General features: G+C 37.5%; 1 protein-coding gene across 3 annotated transcripts in view; it reads left to right on the top strand.

The window, feature by feature from the left end:
* The window catches only part of LOC111144716 (5'-nucleotidase, cytosolic II), a 90963-nt gene that overhangs the window by 58148 nt on the left and 11138 nt on the right, over positions 1-21677 (top strand). The window contains exons 4-9 of one of the 3 annotated variants that reach the window (XM_022499157.1): positions 13772-13889; positions 14704-14799; positions 15129-15152; positions 19328-19419; positions 19572-19629; positions 20668-20761. In XM_022499157.1, the coding sequence (XP_022354865.1) occupies positions 13772-13889; positions 14704-14799; positions 15129-15152; positions 19328-19419; positions 19572-19629; positions 20668-20761 (482 nt within the window). Of the gene's footprint in view, positions 1-13771; positions 13890-14703; positions 14800-15128; positions 15153-19327; positions 19420-19571; positions 19630-19879; positions 19937-20667; positions 20762-21677 lie in introns of those variants that run through there. The other 2 variants (XM_022499158.1, XM_022499159.1) reach the window with 2 other exon arrangements.

The raw sequence follows: 21677 nt of genomic DNA, 5'->3' as shown, positions 1-21677 counted from the left end.
AGCATTTTGCATTAATAAGCCTAAAGTGGCATGAGAAGCTAGAATAAAGCTATTAAAATAGTACCAGGAAAGAAATTAAGAAAAACTAGTTCTTGCTAAATTAGAGGATTATCCTCTCCTAGCAGGATCTCGGGACCTTTGATCTGTCATCTTATCCTGTCATGCATAGTAAATGCATTGGATGATCTTGTGTTATTGTTTTTGGAATTGAGTCTACTTGATATTTAAATGAACACTTTTTTGCATGGTGTATTTACTTGAACAAAGTCCAAGGCACACAGATGGTGTTTCTCAGCCATTGTACATGCTCACAGAACTTATCAGCATTAACAGCATTTAAAGGAGAAAACACAATCTAAAGTAAGAAGTATTACATATTATAATTATTGTTAATGCTGTCACCGAAGATCTCTCACACCAGATAGAGCACCTTTTCCTCTCCCCCTTTTTAAAAATTATTTTTATTAACATATAATGTATTATTTGCCCCAGGGGTACAGGTCTGTGAATTGTCAGGCTTACGCACTTCACAGCACTCACCATTTCACTTACCCTCCCCAATGTCCATAACCAAACCACCCTCTCCATACCCCCCCTTCCCCCTGGCAACCCTCAGTTTGTTTTGTGACATTAAGAGTCTCTTATGGTTTGTCTCCCTCCCGATCCCATCTTGTTTCATTTTTTCCTTCCCTACCCCCCAGAACCTCTACTCTGCCTCTCAAATTCCTCATATCAGAGAGATCATATGATAATTGTCTTTCTCTGATTGACTTATTTTGCTCAGCATAATACCCTCTAGTTCCAACCATGTCGTTGCAAATGGCAAGATTTCATTTCTTTTGATGGCTGCATAGTATTCCATTGCATATATACACCACATCTTCTTTTTCCATTCATCTGTTGATACACATCTAGGTTCTTTCCATAGTTTGGCTATTGTGGACATTGCTGCTATAAACATTTGGGTGCACATGTCCCTTAGGATCACTACATTTGTATCTTTAGGGTAAATACCCAGTAGTGCGATTGCTGGGTCATAGGGTAGCTCTATTTTCAATTTTTTGAGGAACCTCCACGCTGTTTTCCAGAGTGGTTGCACCTGCTTGCATTCCACCCACAGTGTAGGATGGTTCCCCTTTCTCTTCATCTTCTCCAACATCTGTCATTTCCTGACTTGTTAATTTTAGCCATTCTGACTGGTGTCAGGTGGTATCTCATTGTGGTTTTGATTTGTATTTCCCTGATGCCGAGTGATGTGGAGCACTTTTTCATGTGTCTGTTGGCATCTGGATGTCTTCTTTGCAGAAATGCCTGTTCGTGTCCTCTGCCCATTTCTTGATTGGATTATTTGTTCTTTGGGTGTTGAGTTTGATAAGTTCTTTATAGATTTTGGGTACTAGTCCTTTATCTGATATGTCATTTGCAAATATCTTCTCCCATTCTGTAGGTTGTCTTTTGGTTTTGTTGACTGTTTCCTTTGCTGTGCAAAAGCTTTTGATCTTGATGAAGTCCCAATAGTTCATTTTTGCCCTTGCTTCCCTTGCCTTTGGTGATGTTTCTAGGAAGAAGTTGTTGCAGCTGAGGTCGAAGAGGTTGCTGCCTGTGCTCTCCTCAGGGATTTTGATGGATTCTCACATTGAGGTCTTTCATCCATTTTGAGTCTATTTTTGTGTGTGGTGTAAGGAAATGGTCCAGTTTCATTTTTCTACATGTGGCTGTCCAATTTTCCCAACACCATTTGTTGAAGAGACTGTCTTTTTTCCATTGGGCATTCTTTCCTACTTTGTCGAAGATTAGTTGACCATAGAGTTGAGGGTCTATTTCTGGGCTCTCTATTCTGTTCCATTGGTCTATGTGTCTGTTTTTGTGTCAGTACCATACTGTCTTGATGATGACAGCTTTGTAATAGAGCTTGAAGTCTGGAATTGTGATGCCCCCAACTTTGGCTTTCTTTTTCAGCATTCCTTTGGCTATTCAGGGTCTTTTCTGGTTCCATATAAATTCTAGGATTATTTGTTCCCTTTCTTTGAAAAAATGGTTGGTATTTTGATAGGGATTGTTTTAAACATGGAGATTGCTTTAAGTAGCATAGATGTTTTCACAATATTTGTTCTTCCAATCCATGAGCATGGAACGTTTTTCCCTTACTTTGTGTCTTCCTCAATTTCTTCCATGAGTACTTTATAGTTTTCTGAATACAGATTCTTTGCCTCTTTGGTTAGGTTTATTCCTAGGTATCTTATGGTTTTGGGTGCAATTGTAAATGGGATCGACTCCTTAATTTCTCTTTCTTCTGTCTTGCTGTTGGTGTACAGAAATGCAACTGATTTCTGTGCGTTGATTTTATATCCTGACACTTTACTGAATTCCTGTACAAGTTCTAGCAGATTTGGAGTGGAGTCTTCTGGGTTTTCCACATGAAGTATCATATTATCTGCGAAGAGTGATAGTTTAACTTCTTCTTTGCCGATTTGGATGCCTTTAATTTCTTTTTGTTGTCTGATTGCTGAGGCTCGGACTTCTAGTACTATGTTGAATAGCAGTGGTGATAGTGGACATCCCTGCAGTGTTCCTGATCTTAGCGGAAAAGCTCTCAGTTTTTCCCCATTGAGAATGATACTCGCGGTGGGTTTTTCATAGATGACTTTGATTATATTGAGGTATGAACCCTCTATCCGTACACTTTGAAGAGTTTTGGTCAAGAAATGATGCTGTACTTTGTCAAATGCTTTTTCAGCATCTATTGAGAGTATCATGTGGTTTTTGTCCTTTCTTTTATTAATGTATTGTATCACATTGATTGATTTGCAGATGTTGAACCAACCTTGCAGCCCTGGAATAAATCCCACTTGGTCATGGTGAATAATCCTTTTAATGTACTGTTGGATCCTATTGGCTAGTATTTTTGTGAGAATTTTTGCATCTGTGTTCATCAAGGATATTGGTCTATAATTCTCTTTTTTGATGGGATCTTTGGTTTTGGGATCAAGGTAATGCTGGCCTCATAAAATGAGTTTGGAAGTTTTCGTTCCATTTCTATTTTTTGGAACAGTTTCAGGAGAATAGGAATTAATAATTCTTTAAATGTTTGGTAGAATTCCCCTGGGAAGCCATCTGGCCTTGGGCTGTTCTGTTTTGATATAGTCGTCTTTTAGAGAGAGAGAGAACTTAGAACTTATTTTGGAATAAATCTACTGATCCTTAGGTAAAAATGCTTGCCTTCTTTATTTGTTTTCTTTAACTGAACTAAGCTTTTTTTTTTTTTTTTAAAGCTATTGTTGATGGCATCCCCATTTAAAAATTTTTCTTCCATGTTTACACTTCTACTTTCTTTGGCTCAACATATCACCTTATATGTTAACTTTGATTTCCTCAGAGTATTAATATATGATGATACTAATCAGTACTTTCATACCAAAAGAGCAGTGCTTTTGGTAGAACTGGTTTTCTCATCAAGATTCTAAGATTGGGGTGCCTGGGTGGCTCCTGCCTTCAGCTCAGGTCATGATCCCGGGGTCCTGGGTTTGAGCCCCACATCTAGCTCCCTGCTCAGTGAGGAGCCTGCTTCTCCCTCTCCACACCCCCCTGCTTATGTTCTCTATCGCTTGCTCTCTCTCTCTCTCTCTCTCAAATAAAATCTTAAAAAAAAAAAAAGACTGTAAAATTGACAGACTTAGTGTAGTTAAAAGATTTCTGATCACTCCTTAATTTGGAAGATTCTTATTATAACTACTGGCAATAAAAGACTGTTTTAGTATGGCACTGACCTCTAAGTGGGAAGGATATTTAAACAGTAATTAAAAGATCACCCAAACTAGTTAATAATTTTGCATGTGCATGTATATGATAACGTGTGTATAATTATACTATTTCAGTATTTTATGAAAGATCAGTTTAAAAATGTTAGATCTGTTAAAAGTTATTAAATTGGAAGAGAAATGATTAGGAATGTTAAATGAAACAAGAATTCAAAATACTGACGCACCTGTCAGTTGGTGGCTCAGTCATACTGGTGGCTCAGTCAGTTAAGTGTGTGCCTTCCGCTCAGATCATGATCCTAGGAGCTCTGAGATCAAGCCCTGCATGGGGCTCCTTGCTCAGCAGGGATCCTGCTTCTCCCTCTCCCTCAGCTTGCCACTCCCCCTGCTTGTGCTCTCTTTCTGTCTCTGTCAGATAAATAAAATATTTTTTTAAAAGTCCAGAATACTGATAATTGTTAAAGCTTGGGTGATAGTTTTAAAACAACTGATTTAATATTCTCTGTATTTTTGTATATGATTAAAAAATATTCTTAAAGTTAAATTAAAAACTAGATAGAGGGGATTCCTGACTGGCTTAGCTGGTAGAGTCTGCAAGTTTTGATCTTAGGGTTGTGAGTTCGAGCCCCATGTTGGAAGTGGAGCCTCCTTTGAAAACAACACAGTTCCATAGAGGAAACTGACAAAACGCCAGTGAAGTGATTTATTTTTATTTATTTTTATTTTTTGAAGATTTTATTTATTTGACAGAGAGAGACACAGTGAGAGAGGGAACACAAGCAAGGGGAGTGGAAGAGGGAGAAGCAGGCTTCCCGCTGAGCACAGAGCCCGATGCGGGGCTCCATCCCAGGACCTTGGGATCATGACCTGAGCCGAAGGCAGATGCTTAACGATTAAGACACCCAGGCGCCCCTGAAGTGATTTTTTTAAAAAAAAGGCATTTGAATCTAAAGATCTTTTATTCTTCATTTTTATTTTACTTATAATCTTTATGTATTCTTAACTGCTTTTTCTTAAACTGAAGGATTTCATGCACTAACAAGCTCAGAAAACGAAGGACTGTTTCTACAAACCAAGTATGCTTTTGAAGTGGTCTGTGTTAGGAAAGAATTTTAAAAGAAATAGTACTCCACTGCATTATATTACTTGTGGATAAAAGCTTTTTATATTAGCTGAGATAAATATCCTCAAGACTATCATTTTTAGATACATATTTATATTTTATATATATTATTTATATTAAGATATATATTACTTTTAGGCATCCCTATTATACATATATGGGTCTACACTTAATTTCCAAGCTCTGATTCCATTTATGTCATTTCAATCTGCCATTTAGGGTTTTCACTGATTTTAAATTCATCTCTCCAAGTTGCAATAATAGGTGGTTGGTTCTTCGATCATTAGAAAATTTAAAAGGTTGCTTAATAAAATCCAATTCCATCTCCTCCATTACAAGGGGATAGAAATAATCACTTGTCAGTGTTTCTGATCTTTTCATTACCAGTCATAAGAGCATTCAAATGTAAACCAGATTGTTTTTTGGAATAAGTGTCATCTATTAGTTACATCAGGAAAATTACTAAGATCTTTTTTTTTTTTTTTTAAATTGCCTGCTATTTTCAACAAGGATGAAGTTGTTTTAAGAATCTTAACATTGGGGGCGCCTGGGTGGCTCAGTGGGTTAAAGCCTCTGCCTTCGGCTCAGGTCATGATCTCAGGATCCAGGGATCGAGCCCCACATCGGGCTCTCTGCTCAGCAGGGAGCCTGCTTCCTCCTCTCTCTCTCTGCCTGCCTCTCTGCCTACTTGTGATCTCTGTCAAGTAAATAAAATCGTAAAAGAAAAAAAAGAGTCTTAACATCAACTACAATGGAATTAAGAATTTTTTTATATTAAAAAATTTAAAGGGTCCTTGGGTGGCTCAGTCGGTTAAGCATCCAACTCTTGATTATGGCTCAGGTCATGATCTCAGAGTCATGAGATTGAGTCCCTTGATGGGCTCAGCGTGGAGTCTCCTGGAGATTCTCTCTCCCTCTGCCCCTCCCCCTGTGCATTCTCTCTCTCTCAAATAATAAATCTTAAAAAAAATTTTTTTTAATTTAAAAAGAGTCTTAACATAAGTTATTTTTGATCTATCATCTCTTTTCTGTGTATACATTCTCTGAATGTTTGCTTTATCCTGGGGTTAATGGTCACTGAGAAAAGGACAAAATGATAATGGAGTCAAGCTGTGTAATGAAGATTCAAGGTTAAACCTTGTGGATAAAAACCTTCTGGGTCAGGGATCTCTTAACAGTGAGTGTTATCTAGGCAGATCATGAGGTGATTCTGATTCTTTCAATCTTTGGGAACATTTGTTTGGTTTGACAGTCATACAAAGGAATCAAATTCAGGTAATTACAGTTGTTCTGTCGTAATTGTTATGGCACTGTGGTAGGGGACCACATTAAGTGACTACATAAAGATTCTTTTATTTTCCCAAGTTTTTTTTTTTTTACCTACCCTCTCAATTTTTCTTTGAGATGAATAGAATAACAGGATTATCTAGGATACTCTGTGGTTATTGAAGAATGAATTTACTTCCATTTGGATTTACAATTCAGTAAGTACCTAAATTCTGTTTACTTTAAGAAGCTGAGGAGGCTAGTCAAAACATTTCAATCAGGTGGGCAAACCTATGTGGAAGTATATGACCTAAGTAAGGTCTATGCTAGACTTTGCCCACTGGTGGCTCTTGGACCCATTTCAGACCACAGACTGTAGTTGGCTCAAATAGAGTTTGTTGGTTTTTTAAATTGAGTCAGTAGTTAAAAATTGAGAGCTAGAAGTAAAAATTTAGGCTGGTTGTTATCACACAATTGCCAACATTTGGCTCTAGTTCCCATAGGGTAGCTGAGTATGAGTAGCAAAATAGCTACTTCCCCCTTTAGGTAAGACATGTGCCAATGATTAGCCCATTTTGCATGATAATTGAACACTGATGGAGATGTTTGGAACATATTACTGAATCTGAGTCTCAGAGAGTCTGTCAGGTGAACTTTAAAGTACCTTGAGATATTGGCTATAAAAAGGAACTATCTGTTTAAGGTTGAATAAGTCATACATAGTTGTTTTTTTTTTTTTTTAAGATTTTATTTATTTATTTGACAGAGAGAGATCACAAGTAGGCAGAGAGGCAGGCAGAGAGAGGAGGAAGCAGGCTCCCTGCCAAGCAGAGAGCCCGATGGGGGACTTAATCCCAGAAACCTGAGATCATGACCTGAGCCGAAGGAAGAGGCTTAACCCACTGAGTCACCCAGGCGCCCAATCATACATATTTTTTAATAAGACTTCCTGGGCTGGGTTAATTGGCCCTTTTTTGTCCCTCTGTATCTCCCTAGTCACATTATGGAGTTGATCTTCTAAAATTTATTATAAATACCTAATCGTATATCCCTGTAGTAACCTTTTAGTTCTGTCAAGCCACTGACCATGGGTTTTTTTGTTCTTAGCATCTAGTACCTGGTACATGGTAGGCATCCAAATGTTTGTTGCATTACTGTAACTTCACTACAGGTGTTTTTTTTTTTTTTTTTTTTTAAAGATTTTATTTATTTATTTGTCAGAGAGAGAGAGGGAGAGAGAGCGAGCACAGGCAGACAGAATGGCAGGCAGAGGCAGAGGGAGAAGCAGGCTCCCTGACGAGCAAGGAGCCCGATGTGGGACTCGATCCCAGGATGCCGGGATCATGACCTGAGCCGAAGGCAGCTGCTTAACCAACTGAGCCACCCAGGCGTCCCACTACAGGTGTTTTTGTTTTGTTTTAGTAAAAGCATTTGAGTGTGATGATCTGTTCTTATTTTGGTGAAAGAAATTACATAATAGCTCTTTCAATTTTTTTTTTTTTTTTTTTTTTTTTGGGGACCCTGAGATCATGACCTGAGCCGAAGGCAGAGGCTTAACCCACTGAGCCACCCAGGTGCCCCAGCTCTTTCAATTTTAAAATTACAAGCACCTCCTTTGGTTAAAGAGGATTTTTGAAGTTATTGTCTCAATTTTTAAATTTTTCTACTTTAAATTGAAAACCATACTTTCTGAATGAAAACTACATTTATTGTGGTGAGCACTGCGTAATGTATCTGTTGTGCACCTGACACTAATATAACATTGTATGTTTTTTTGTTTTATTTTAAAATAGTAATTTTTGAACAAATCCCTTGCTTACCATTTAATTTTACTTTTGCAGTGAATTGAAGTTGGCAGTCTTCCAAATTCCACTTATTTATTTACATTCTTTAACCATTTGGGAGTTGGTTTTATTTTATATTATTCAGAGTGTTGCATGGCATCTAGCTTTTGTATTTTAAGTAAATTAAAATTAAGATCATTTTTAGAAATTTTCAGAATCTTTTTAAGATCATTAGTGATCTCTTGAATTAGAGATAGAAGTTTTTACCATGTCTGTATTATTGTGTTATGGTTTTCAAATAGTTTTGAAAAGTGAGAAAAGCCCTCTGTTGTTTATATGAGAATTGAAAAGGTTTTATTTTAAAATCTTAATGATAATATGAATCAATTTGCCTTTTTAGTTACAGTCTCAGAAAACCAACATTCCATAACCTTAAATAGAGAATGTTGATGTTAATCACATGCACAGCATAAAAGCAAGTAACTCTTGTTGCGTGGTTGGTTTGGATGTTTGTTTTTCATAGTGATTGGTGGTGGTGGTTTTTCCTAGTTGTAATGTTTTAGGACTTTTAGACATTATATTTGGTCATTCTTGCTCTTTTATTTAGTACCACCTTCCTTTCACAAAAAAGTTGTAGGAGTCAAACCATGTGTTTTTAAAAACCTAAATGTCTCTAGGGAAAGTGACTCCTATAAAGTTAAACATAATGCATATCTTAAAAGTGTCAATATCTTCTATGTATCTTCAGGTCTGTTATTTTACTAGACTAGATAGTTTCTCTAACTTTATGAAAGTAGAATAGTAAGACCCTGCTTACTGAGGGCAAATACCACTGACAGAATCAAAATAAGTTTTCCTTCTATTCCACATTTAGACATCTGGTTAGATTTTTCGCAGCGTGAAGTTGGTTCTTGTCTGTATCAAGATGACAAATTTAGGTGTTGGAAGGGTAGAAAAGTAGATCGTTAGGTACAAGTAGACTTACTTTAAATGGGTGCTTAACAGCAAGATTTAGACTGCTCTGGTTTATTCTCGTATCCGTATTTAGCCTGTTCCCTTACTGTAGTTCAATTTTAAATACTGTTTACCAGCTGCATTCAGTTTCTGTCATATAAACCTGAAATGTGCTAGAGAAAATACACTAAAAAAAGATGAATTTATTTTTCTGTTTATCTTTTAACTTAAGAGTTCAGGATTAGACTTGGCTTGTATTCCAGGCTGAGTGTCAGAAAATTTAAATAATGCACAATACTTAGGCTAATCTTCAATACCCTTGTTTTGTTACGGCCGTTTAGACTAATTTTAGTGATGGTCAGAGGCTTCTAAATAGGAGGGCAGTAACTCCTGTAAATACCAATATCCAAATGGTGTCTCTCTGTTCCAGCCCATCGCAACAGTTTTAAAACCAGTTTTTGTTTTTGTTTTTGTTTTGTTTTGTTGCTTTGTTTTGTTTTTTTAACAGGAGAGCCAGTGTAACTCCTTCAAGACTGGAGTGACACTCTGCATCTGCGTCTGCCTCATGTGAGTTCTCATTTTGGCAGCAGCACTCTGCTAGGCTGGGACCTCTGTAGAGGTTTGCCCTTCCTTTTTCTAAAATCTGTAAACTACTCTACGCAGTGTGTGTCTTGGTGGCAAAGGTAACAAGTGCATGAGAATTTGAAACTTCCCTGCAGAATGATTTTGGCTCATTTCAGAGACGGTCTCCTCTAACTTAGGTTCTATCTTGTGTGAACAACATTTCTCAAAACAGAGCCTGTAACTGTCATCCCCGCGACACATAGTCGATATTTTTTGGAGAACTGTTTTTTCCTTACAGATTATGGAGGAAAGAATATCTTTAAATGCTCTCAGTAGCTTCAGCTTTCAAAGCTTTGGTTGTTCTCTTGGTAGTCTAGTTATGTAACCTGAGAACACCGTGTGCTGCTCTGATGGCTGAAGCACTCCTCTTTTTTGGACTCTGGCCCTTGAAATAGCTTCTTCCTTTGTCTTTGAACATTGGGTAAATTAGGTTAGGCCTGAGGACTTTCTTGAAGAAGAAGTAAGCAGTGAATGTGTGAGGTTATGTTTACTCTGAATCTTTTGGCTGCGTTTTGGGAAGTCAGTTGTAAGAATTGAGCTTGAAGTTACGCATCATTTACTCACCAGTTTTGCAAGAGAAATCGGAATTAGAGCCTTTGCAGCTGTAGAGAGGTGTAGAGCTCTACAGTTAGAGGTGATGCATATGGTTCCCCGGAGGTATCAAGGCTGACTTTGAAGGGCTTGGTAATTAAAAAAAAATGAATTTTACTTTTATTTATTTATTTTCCAGGGAATGGCGATACTTTTTAGGCTTTGGGACTAGTCATTTTTGCTACCAGGTCAGAACGAAGTGTGATTATTCAGTTCATTCCCCAAGGGACACTTAGAACAAAACATCTAAACTTGTGATCTGTGCAGCTACAGTTGCGCTTCTCCAGCCTGGTTGAACTGTACTAGCGGATGATGTAATGACCTGGGAATTCGTGTTACTGAAATGATTATCCGGGAAGCTATGAGAAAATGTCAATAGCTTGTAGGTCTTACTGATTAATAGAGAGCTTAGTGAAATAGATAGTGTTGTCAAAGTGGAATTTGAACTCTCTTTGCTAAATCCATCCCCACCTGTGACTAGAGCAGTTTATTTTGGACTAGGTGAAAGAAATTGGAGGGAGGGTAGTGTATTTCAACACCTAGGCATAAGTTTTGATGGCCGATGTAATCTAGAAATTGATTTTTAATAGTGGGAGTATATCCCTCCGCAGAGTTTTGGGTGAGACTCAGGGAGACCTAAATTCTGGTTTAAGTTTACATTTGTACTTGCTATGTAACTTCAGGTCAGCAAATGGGGAAAATACATTGTATTTCTGGAAAGTACCCTAAATTCATTGGGTAAAAGGAAGTTTAAAGTATTTATTTCTGTAGCTAGAATGACTAGAAAGTCACCTCAGTTGAATGCTTGAGAAGTTCTGTCCTGGAATAAAGATAAATGTGGCAAGTGTGTAGTGCTTCATTTTCCGCTGTTTTAGGGTTTGTGCTGGCAAAATGGGATTTGAGATATCTACCCCTCTCCTATTTTTTTTTTCTTCACTAAAAAGCCTGAAAAAATAGATTTGGGTTTTAATCCAGAGTGTCTCCTAAACACAGGTTTTTAATCACTATTACACCATCATTATAATGACCTGATCTCTAACCAGGGAAAATGGCTCATTTCGGGGTGAGCTTGGGTGGGGGGGGGTGATTAAGGTTTGTTTGTTTGTTTTTGACTCCCATTTTTAAGGTATAAACAGCAAATTATTCTTCTGAAAAAATTAATAATTGAAAACATTTTATATGGGCCAAATCCTATAAAAATGAATGTCAGTGGATTAGCGAAATTGCTTAACGGTATTGGGATTTTGTTTCATTAAATATTGTTTGAAGTAAGTGGGGCTTTGTTAGTTAGGATTGAGAACATTTTTGTTTAATGGGAATTTGTTAAAAGAGATTTACTCTCAGTTGGAGAGGAAGCACAGTGTTGGGTGAGAGAGATTATTTTATATTCTCAGGATAACTCAGATTGACATCAGTCAGTACTACTTTCCTGGTTTTATGATAATACACCAGCTCTTACTCTTTTAGTATGTATGAATATACAAGCACTTCCTTTACCACAGCGTATATCATTTAGATTTAAGAATTCCACACTCATGGATTCCAAAAGGGTTTTTTTTGGGGGGGGGGGGTTGTTGTTGTTTTGTTTTGTTTTGTTTTTGTGGGAGAGGGTAATAATGGGGATGGAATTGAACCGAGAAAATAAATAGCCAGTTTTGAGAATATTAGTATTAGCATTAGCATTAAATTATTTTTACCCCTGAGATGATAAAAGAAGTGACAGCTGTTTTTGACATTGTTCTGAGGAGGTGACACTCAGGGGTCCTCCTTCTCCTAAAGAGCCTTAAAAACTTTAGGCTTTTTAAATATGACACATGTTTATTAAAAGATTTTGAAAGCCCATCCTGCTGTTTATTTTTTTAACATTTCAACTTTAATAATAACAGATATATACAGATATATACAGTAATATGTTACAAGTTATAGAAGTACAGAAGGTAAACGAAAGTGTACTTCCTTCCCTATCTCTTAGCTACTCAGTTCCCTTTTGTGGAGGTGACCAGTATTACTGGTTTCTTTTATGTATTTCTATTTATGTATTCCGGAAATATTCTAAAAGATTGCTTTTGGCAAGGAAAAGCTGAATAGTACTCATTAAGATATTAGTACTAATTTGGGTCAACAGACTAATTGCCCTGAAAAATCAGTTTGAGCCACAGGGTGTTTATTAATTGTGGATGGAAGAACAATAATAATATAACAACAATAAGTGCATTATTGTGAGATAAAAATGAATGGATTTTTTTTTTTTTTGCCTCATTTGGCATTTAGCAAGATTGAAGGTCTTTTTATTTTTCTTTTTAATACAGCTTATTCACTCCTAGAGACTGATGGGAAGATACCTAAATATTGCATTTGGAGGAGACCTATTTAAAGGAGCAACATTTCCTTTATGCTGAACTGCAATGATGATTCTAAAAAGTTTTCTCATTGTAGGAGATTTTAGAGATTATAATAGTAGAGAGAAACCCCCATATTCAAAAATCCATTTTATTTCACCTGTAACAAACTCAGTAGGCTTCTTTGGCAGATAACCATACACACACACACACACACACACACACACACACACACACTCACACACACTTGCATATACCCATCCTCCCATAATCACATCTCATAAAATGAGTCCTAATTCTTTTTTAATGTGTATTTCCAGTTTTATTGAGAAATAATTGATATGTATCACTGTATATGTCATACAAAAAAAGTAAGGCATACAGCATGATGGTTTGATTTACATATATTGGGAAATAGCTTTAGCTAACATCCATCTTATGATATAGATAAAATGAAAAGAAAGAATAAAGGGAAATTTTTTTTTCTCCTTGTGATGAGAACTCTTAGGATTTACTCTCTTAACCACATTCCTGTATATCATACAGTGAGTGGTGTTAGCTGAAATCCTCATGTTGTCCATTAAGTCCCTAGTACTTACTTATTATAACTGGAAGTTTGTACCTTTTGATCACCTTCCTCCAGTTCTCCCTCCCTCTGTGCCCAGTCATAATTCTTTAATATCTAATTCCCAGTCCACATCCAGATTTTCCTAACTGTCCCAGACATGTCGTTTTATGGTTGGTATTGCAACAATAACTTAAAATTCAATTTTGATGGCTTTATATTATTGTTAGCACTGATAAGAAAAGAAGTTAATCCTGATAAATAGAATTATATGCTGATTAGAGAAGGAGTTTAAAGCAAATACCAAGCCAAATAGGGATTGCAAAAATAGACTGTTTTTTTTTTTAAGCTTTTTTGAAGAATTCCTACACCAATTGTACACATCAGTGAAACCTTTAAAGTATATAGACCTCTCTACCTGGTTAATATCACAGCTGTGCATATTAGTTCCTTTTTCTTCCTTTAGATTGTGGGCATGAAAGAACAGATAAAGGGAAAAACGTTAAGTTTCCTAAGAAATGAAAGAATTATTCTGAAATGTCTGGTAATTCATCTTGTTGCTCTTACTCCTACAAAAATAATGATCTGTTTTCACAGACCAGCAGTTGAGTTCTGTGGCTTTTTGGGGCAGTACAAAACATGGAATTTGAGGGAGAAGAAAATGGCATATTTAGGAAGAGGGAGGAGCTGGGAAAGAGTAGAAATTCACTCGTTTGCCCTTTGTTTTCGTTGACTATTGTTATAATGAGAACCTCTTCTTTGTACAGTGTACAAGTCCCCGGAGTATGAGTCCCTTGGCTTTGAGCTTACTGTGGAGAGATTAGTTTCTATTGGCTACCCTCAGGAACTGCTCAGCTTTGCTTATGATTCTACATTCCCTACCAGGTAATTTTTCAAGGTTTTTTTGGATTAAAATCTTTCCTTCTATCCCCCAAATTAATAATTCCAAGTGCATCTCTGACCATGCCCACCTTCAAAGAAAAGAACCGAAAAAGATTCTTTGGTTTGTTTCTAGTTGTGTTTTTTTTTTGGTTGATGTTGATTCTAAAATTACCATGGACTTTTCTTGTGCATCATATCTTTTGTGTTCTTGAATTAAGCTTAGTTTATTGGTACTGAAGATCTATTTATGGGAAACGAGAAAGATGACTAAAACTTATGGGCAGTCATCACAGAACTCCTACCTTTTGCTCTTGGAGAGCAGTTACGTGCTTTACTATAATACACTTCACTTGGTCATCAGGAGCCTTCTTGGCAGTTTGTGTTTTTGGATTTGATAGGGAAGATTTATGATTAAGAAAGATGGTGTTTGAGATCCCATCATGTATGTCCCGCACACAGCACCTATTAGAGGGAAATATAACCCGGCTCATTTGTCCACGCCAATTAAAAGACTCTTTTAGAATGGAACCACTGTATTAAGAGGAACAGTTCAACCTTGTTTAAGCTCTTATTCCTTACAGAAAACACTTGTGATTATTTGGACAGAATAAATATTTTTTAGTTGCTCTTGGTTTAGTTTATAAGAATTTATTTATTCACTTCAGCCTCCGGGAATATATTGTTTTGTGGACATGGTTGAGTTGTCATAAAGCTTGAATAAGATGACATTGGTTTATAATGATTGAGTAATAACACTACATAAGATTGTTGCCTGTATTATTTTTGGATTACTGATGACATCTTCATTTTCACATAGGGGACTTGTTTTTGACACACTATATGGAAATCTTTTGAAAGTTGATGCCTATGGAAACCTTTTGGTCTGTGCACATGGATTTAACTTCATAAGAGGGTGAGTATAGAGGACCTTTAGCCTCTTTCTAGTGTTTTTATAGTGAAACAATATGAAGATCACCTTGTCTCCCTATATGTAATATAGTTTCCTGTTCCCTCATCATTAAAGAACAATTCTTTGCATAAGGATACTTAACATTTATTTGTCAGGCAGTTAGGACCCAAACTGACTTATAAATATAGTTAGCGTTGCATTTTGTGTAAATTAAGTGGTTTCTGAATATACAGCATCCAACAAAGCTAATCTTGAAACTTGCCCAAAAAGAACTGTAGTGGCTTTGACTTATTTGAAATTCTAAGATTTTTATTTTCTCCTTTTTAATACAGTTCTCAGGTAGCTGCTCAGAAGAGGTATGTATATAAAAGTGCTTTGAAAAATTTAAAACTACAACAGCGTAAATGACTAAGATTTTAATAGCTAATATATTATTTTTTAATCTAATGAGTAGCTTCAAATATTTGGTCACATGATTAAAATTTTTGAAAGCATGGGTTAAAAATGAATAAGGGTGATAATATTTAAACAAGTAAGAGTAACCTTTATTTTAATAACCAGTATATTTCCACTATTCTCACTAATTTGGACTTCCCACCCTAGTAAACAGCCGATAAAATTTGGTGTCTACTGTTCTGGCGAAAGATCCCAATGTTTTCTTTAAAAATCACAATACCACAGTTTGTCACTCTCTGTCACTGTGGCTTGACAATTGTACATTTTCTCCACTATTATCCTACCTAATTTACTATTGACACTATAATAGGGACAGAGCAACTCTTAAAACCGTAACAGATTATGTGTCAGTCTCTCATAACTCTTCTATATGTTATTCTCAAAGGTAAAGTAGTAAAAACCACAGGGTCCGCATTGAAATTTTTAAAGAAACAATATCTTTTTTTTTTTTTTTAAGATTTTATTTATTTATTTGAGAGAGGGAGAGAGAGCATGAAAAGGGAGAAACAGACTCCCCAAGGAGCTGGGAGCCCAATGTGGGACTCTATCCCAGAACTCCAGGATCATGACCTGAGCTGAAGGCAGTGGCTTAACCAACTGAGCCACGCAGGCATCCCGAGATGATATCTTTTTGGTAAATACTTTTTGTGACTGTATCAGAGTATCCTTTAAATCTGAGGTCACAGCAATGCCCTATTTGGAAGTGAAGCATCTGATATAAGACTTTTCCAGCTTGAAGATTTCCAAGTATACATAGTAAGAACAGTGTGGAGTAAATCCCCCACCTTGGCACATTGGCAGGCCAGTGATTATATCTGCCTTTCTTTCTTTTTTCTTTTTTTTAAAGATTTTATTTATTTGACAGAGAGATCACAAGTAGGCAGAGACAGAGAGAGTGGGGGAAGCAGGCTCCCTGCTGAGCAGAGCCCAATGTGGGGCTTGATCCCAGGACTCTGAGACCATGACCTGAGCTGAAGGCAGGTCCTTAACCCACTGAGCCACCCAGGCACCCCTCTGCCTTTTTTTCACTGTTCCTCTCATGAGGGGTTTGTTCAAGATTCACGAATATTAGGAGACAAGATTTAGAATGTGAAGCTATTGCAAATAATGCTAGCAAGCTAAGCTATTTTATATGTGGATATTGTACCATAATTCAAAATCCCAATGAAGATAAACCAAGGTTGTATTTATTAATGTCTGAAAAGGGGTTTTTGTGTTGCGTGGAGGGGTAGTTTGAGAAGAAAAGGAAGGGAAGTTCTATCAATTTGTATTGCAGTTAGATTTACTGACTCAGGATCCACAGACCTTCTTTCTTTCCTCAAATAAACCGATAAAGTTTCCAAATAGTTCCTTTGGAAGTACATTTAGTAGTGTTTCAAAAATAAGTCATTTATGGGTAATGCAGAATCATTCAAACAACACGCACTGTACTGTCTTCAGAGTCAAAAGGAAAAAAGCCTGTGGAAAAGGAGAGGTTGAGGATGGAGGGAGAAGGAAAGTGAGCTATGAAGCGTACTGGTAGACAAGGCTGGAAGGAAGGTTAGGGCTGCATGAGGCATAACTTACCTGCCTTGCCAATGAGTTGGGGCCTCTTTTTTGGACAAGGCAAAGGCCTTTCAAGTTTTAGAGTAGGATAATACTGAAATCAAATCTTTATTCTGCAAATCATAGAAAGTTAGCAGTACTCTGTATTGTCACTATTTTCCTTCCATCTTCCAAGTCTAGCATTCCTTCCTTCTTCATTTTAAATATGTGCTAGCCTGATTTGACACTTAATTTAAACAAAATGTAATTGCTAGCTATATTTATAAGTCAATTTGGGTTCTAATTGCCTAATAAATAACTGTTAACTATCCTTATGTAAAGGAATTACTCTAACAGTGGAGGGAATAGTAAAGTATATCCAAGGAGACAGTGTCATCTTACTAAACCTGACTGAGGAAAGCATATCATTACTATTCCCTTCCACCTTAATTTTCATTATAGAAAATCTTAGAAGGCTAGAAAATGAGATATTCTACTAAGTTATTCCTTATTGGGAACTCTTATTTCAGAAGGGTGACTAAGCCAGGGAGCTAATATGATTTTATATTCGTAACTAGAGTTTATGCCACTGGTAGTTAACAGACCCAAGTAAGAATTTACCCAGATTGATAGGAACTTTAAAGTTGATGAACTTTATTTAGATTAGTTATCTCTATATATTCATTGTGAGAAATGTGCATTTTTAAAATATTTTATTTTTAAGCACACTCTATACCTAACATGGGACTCGAACTCAAAACCCCAAGATCCAGAGTCATACACACACTGAACCAGCCAGGCGCCCTGAGAATTGTGCCTTTTTAAATCTTAGTTTTTCTGTTTTTAGGTTTCTTTGTACTGTTTTTTGTTTATTAATTCTATCCCCTTCCTCTTCTTAGAGTGTTTCATTTTACTCTCCAAGGTTCTTGGGCATCTCTAACAACTTTTTTCTGTTTTGCTCCTTAATGTTCTCCATGGGTCTATTCTGTCTTTTTTTTTTCCCCCCTCTGCACTGCAAGTGGCCTCATCTACTGTAACAGTCTTCATGACTTCATCTGTTACCTGTGTGTAGGTGACCCCAGTTCTCTCTGAAGTCTAAATCTCTGTTTTAAGTTCTTGACCTTTATTACTAATTGCGTACAAAAATCCGTTTACTTTGAACTTAATGTATCCAAAGTAGAATTCCTCTTGCATCTACTTCTTTCCCAGTTTTCATATTTCTCTTAAGGGTACCACCACCCTCTCAGAGACACCTTCCTATGAGCATCATCATCTTTGACTCCGTGTCGCTCATCTGCCACAGCCAGTTGCCTGGTCTCGTTGATTCACCTTGGCAGTCTCTCTTGATTAATGCTTCCCTTTAAGCATTAATGTGCGACCACTCTAGGACAGAACCCACTGCTCTCATCTGGACAATTGCAATAACCACTTAACTGATTTCCCAGTCCTTTGTGTCAGTTAGCTTTTGGTGCATAGTAAATTACTTCAAAACTTAGTGTCTTAAAACAGTGCCCATTTTATTTAGCTCAGAATTCTGAGAGTCATCTGGGCAGTTCTGGGGCTGCTCTGCTGGTCTGACACAGCCTCACTCACATGTCTGGCATTTGGCGGCCTGTGGCTGGAGCGCCTCATTTCTGTGTGTAGTGTTTTATCTCCCAGCAGGTTATACCGTTCACTCACTCAGTAGTCTCAGAGATGCAAGGGCAGCAAGAGGAGGCAAACCCGAATATGCAGGTGTTTTCCAAGCCTCTGCTTGGATCCCTGTTGCTACTACTCAAGCCTGTATTTGAGGATGGAGAAATAGACCGAGCCTCTTAATCAGAGGAACTGCAAAGTGAGACATTACAATGCATAGGAAGAATTTGTAGCCACTTTTGCAGTGTAATCACATTTCTTTCTACTTTTTATCGTAAAATCATTACTAGTTGAATATTTATAATTCTGCTCTGATAGTTTTATCCCTCTGCTTAAAAACTGTCCGTGGCAAAAACCAACCAAACATAGACCAAAAACCCCCAAAAACCCCCAAAGCCTATCAGTGGCACTCTGTTGCCCCTGAATGAAAAATAACAATAGCATGATCTGCCTCAATTCATCTTTCTAGTTTTATTTTCCTCTGCTCCCCTCTTTCTTCTCCAGCTGGACTCGTTTTTGAATTGGTCTACCGAGCCTTTAAGGACCAACTCCTGTTGTCACCTTTTTCATGAATCCTTCCTAGACTTTCCTCTCCTTATTCCCACATTCACTTTTTTTCCTACCCCATTAGTTGAAATGGTCACTCTTCCTCCATTTTCTCATAGCTCTCTGTACCTTTCTTGTGGGAGTTGTGATTTTTTTACCTGGTGATAACTGTGTATGTGACTCACCTCCCTTATCAGACTGAGAACTTAAAGGGCTGGAACCCGAGCTACTCATATATAATATTTAGAAACCTTCCTTGAATATAGCCACCAACATATTTGAATGAAGTTTTGAATGTTGCATATTTCTTATAGCTATTAACAATGTTCATTTCTTGAATGTCAGTTAATTTAAAGTTTTTTTCTTTCAGACCAGAAACTAGAGAGCAGTATCCAAACAAATTTATCCAACGAGATGACACTGAAAGATTTTACATTCTGAACACACTTTTCAATCTACCAGGTAGACTCATTCCCCGTGCCTGTGTATTACGGATGCTTTCCCTTCTTTTCGTGATCATTTGTCTTTGATCACTTCAATGATCAAATGAGACAATGAGATCACTTCAAATTATCTCACTTATAGCTTATGAATATCTATTCTTCATTTTTCAGAGACCTACCTGTTGGCCTGCCTTGTAGATTTTTTTACTAATTGTCCTAGATATACCAGGTATGTATATGGTATAACTTTATTTTTCCGATTGATTTTTTGAAATTAATGTACAGGGTTTTAGAGAACTGGCCATTGTAGGTCTTTTCTGCTTTTCTGAAGTGAATTTAGTGCTAGTGAGAGATGCCACATTGCCAGCCCGAGAGATGGGACAGCGGCAGCAGCTCCATGCAGGCTCTCAGCTCCCACACGGCCCCTCTCCTTGCCAGTGTGCTGCAGCCATGTTTGGAAGGGACCACTTCTGATTGGCTTCTCCTGGGAATGAAGACGGCCAGCAGAGGTGCTAATTGTGACAACTGAGTGGGAGGTTTGTGTGATGATTATCTGTCCAAGCAGAATTACACTGAAACCCCCAACTCATTTCACAGCAGCAGCCCAGGAGCCATTCAGGGGTGGTAATTTAGTTTTATTTCTAGGCCCAGTGAGATTTGATTGAGGAGTGAATATGGTTTATCCTCCCTGAAGTAAAATTGTGTTTAAGTCTGGAACAAGTTATCCTCTCCTTTTTTAGAGGAATTGTATAACTACTGCTAAAATTTCAGCTATGTGTGTCAGTTTGCTAACTTCTTATCCTGTCCAGGCCTTGTCTACTTCAAGGCACTAAATCTGGTGGAGCACTAAGTCACAAAGTTAAATAGAAAATAGGCCATACCTTTACCTAGAGACAACATCAGAAAAGTCAGGATGAAGAGAACCTAAATTACCGATTTTAAGTTTTAAACGTTTCTTTGATGGGAACCTGTTTCTTGAAAGTGATGAATGAAAAAACATGATATTTTTGGAACTGACCTTTTAGCTTCCACTTCAGTATATTATTCTATCACATTATATTTGTTCACAATTATTGTATTCCATTGAATACTGTTCTTCTCTCTGGTGGTCAAAATGGATTTTCATTAGGGAGTAATTATTTTCCTAATTAGCTGCAGCCTTTATCCATGTGATAATGGAACCTTTGGGTCCCCGGGGCAGTGTTTGATGTTCATCTTATTTACTCTCTTTTGGAATCCCTGTCATGTTCTTTTCATCTTTGTATAGTTGTGAAACAGGATTTAAAGATGGGGACCTCTTCATGTCTTACCGAAGTATGTTCCAGGATGTAAGAGATGCTGTCGACTGGGTTCATTACAAGGTACCTAGGAGCTACTCTTTCACCTGTTCACTCAGTGGTGTGGGTTTTATGGTCTGATGTTACATTTTCAAGTGCAAATACAGCAGAATTTTTCCTCCATTAAAAAGAAAAAATTGGATTTGCCCCCTAGTGACAGCTCTCTAGAATATTTTTGTTCTTGTCTTCTAGGTTTGTTTTTTTGTTTTTTAAAGATTTTATTTATTTATTTGACAGAGATCACAAGTAGGCAGAGAGGCAGGCAGAGAGAGAGGGGGAAGCAAGCTCTCCACTGAGCAGAGAGCCCCATGCGGGGCTCGATCCCAGGACCCTGGGATCACGACCTGAGCCGAAGGCAGAGGCTTTAACCCACTGAGCCACCCAGGCGCCCCTAGTTTGTTTTTTTTTTTTTAATGATTTTTTAAAATTTATTTGACAGAGAGAGATCACAAGTAGGCAGAGAGAGAGAGAGAGAGGAGGAAGCAGGCTCCCTGCCGAGCAGAGAGCCGGATGCGGGACTCGATCCCAGGACCCTGGGATCATGACCTGAGCCGAAGGCAGATGCTTTAACCCACTGAGCCACCCAGGCGCCCTGTCTTCTAGTTTTTATTTCCATTTCCATTTCCCAAACTTAGAAGAGATTTTTTTTTTTATTTTTTTAATTTTTTTAAAGATTTTATTTATTTATTTGACAGAGATCACAAGTACGCAGAGAGGCAGGCAGAGAGAGAGGGGGAAGCAGGCTAACCACTGAGCAGAGAGCCCGATGTGGGGCTCGATCCTAGGACCCTGCGATCATGACCTGAGCCGAAGACAGAGGCTTTAAGCCACTGAGCCACCCAGGTGCCCCAACTTAGAAGAGATTTTAGTGTTAAGATTATACTTAACCCTACTCTTTGAGGATGATTAAGGACTTTTTTTTCCAGATACCTCCTGCTTG

The sequence above is a fragment of the Enhydra lutris genome, unplaced genomic scaffold (genome assembly GCF_002288905.1).
Source record: "Enhydra lutris kenyoni isolate GAN:26980312 unplaced genomic scaffold, ASM228890v2 scaffoldscaffold12, whole genome shotgun sequence".
NCBI lineage: Eukaryota > Metazoa > Chordata > Mammalia > Carnivora > Mustelidae > Enhydra > Enhydra lutris.
The sequence above is the reverse complement of the archived record's forward strand: the minus strand, read 5'-3'. Positions and strand labels throughout refer to the sequence as shown.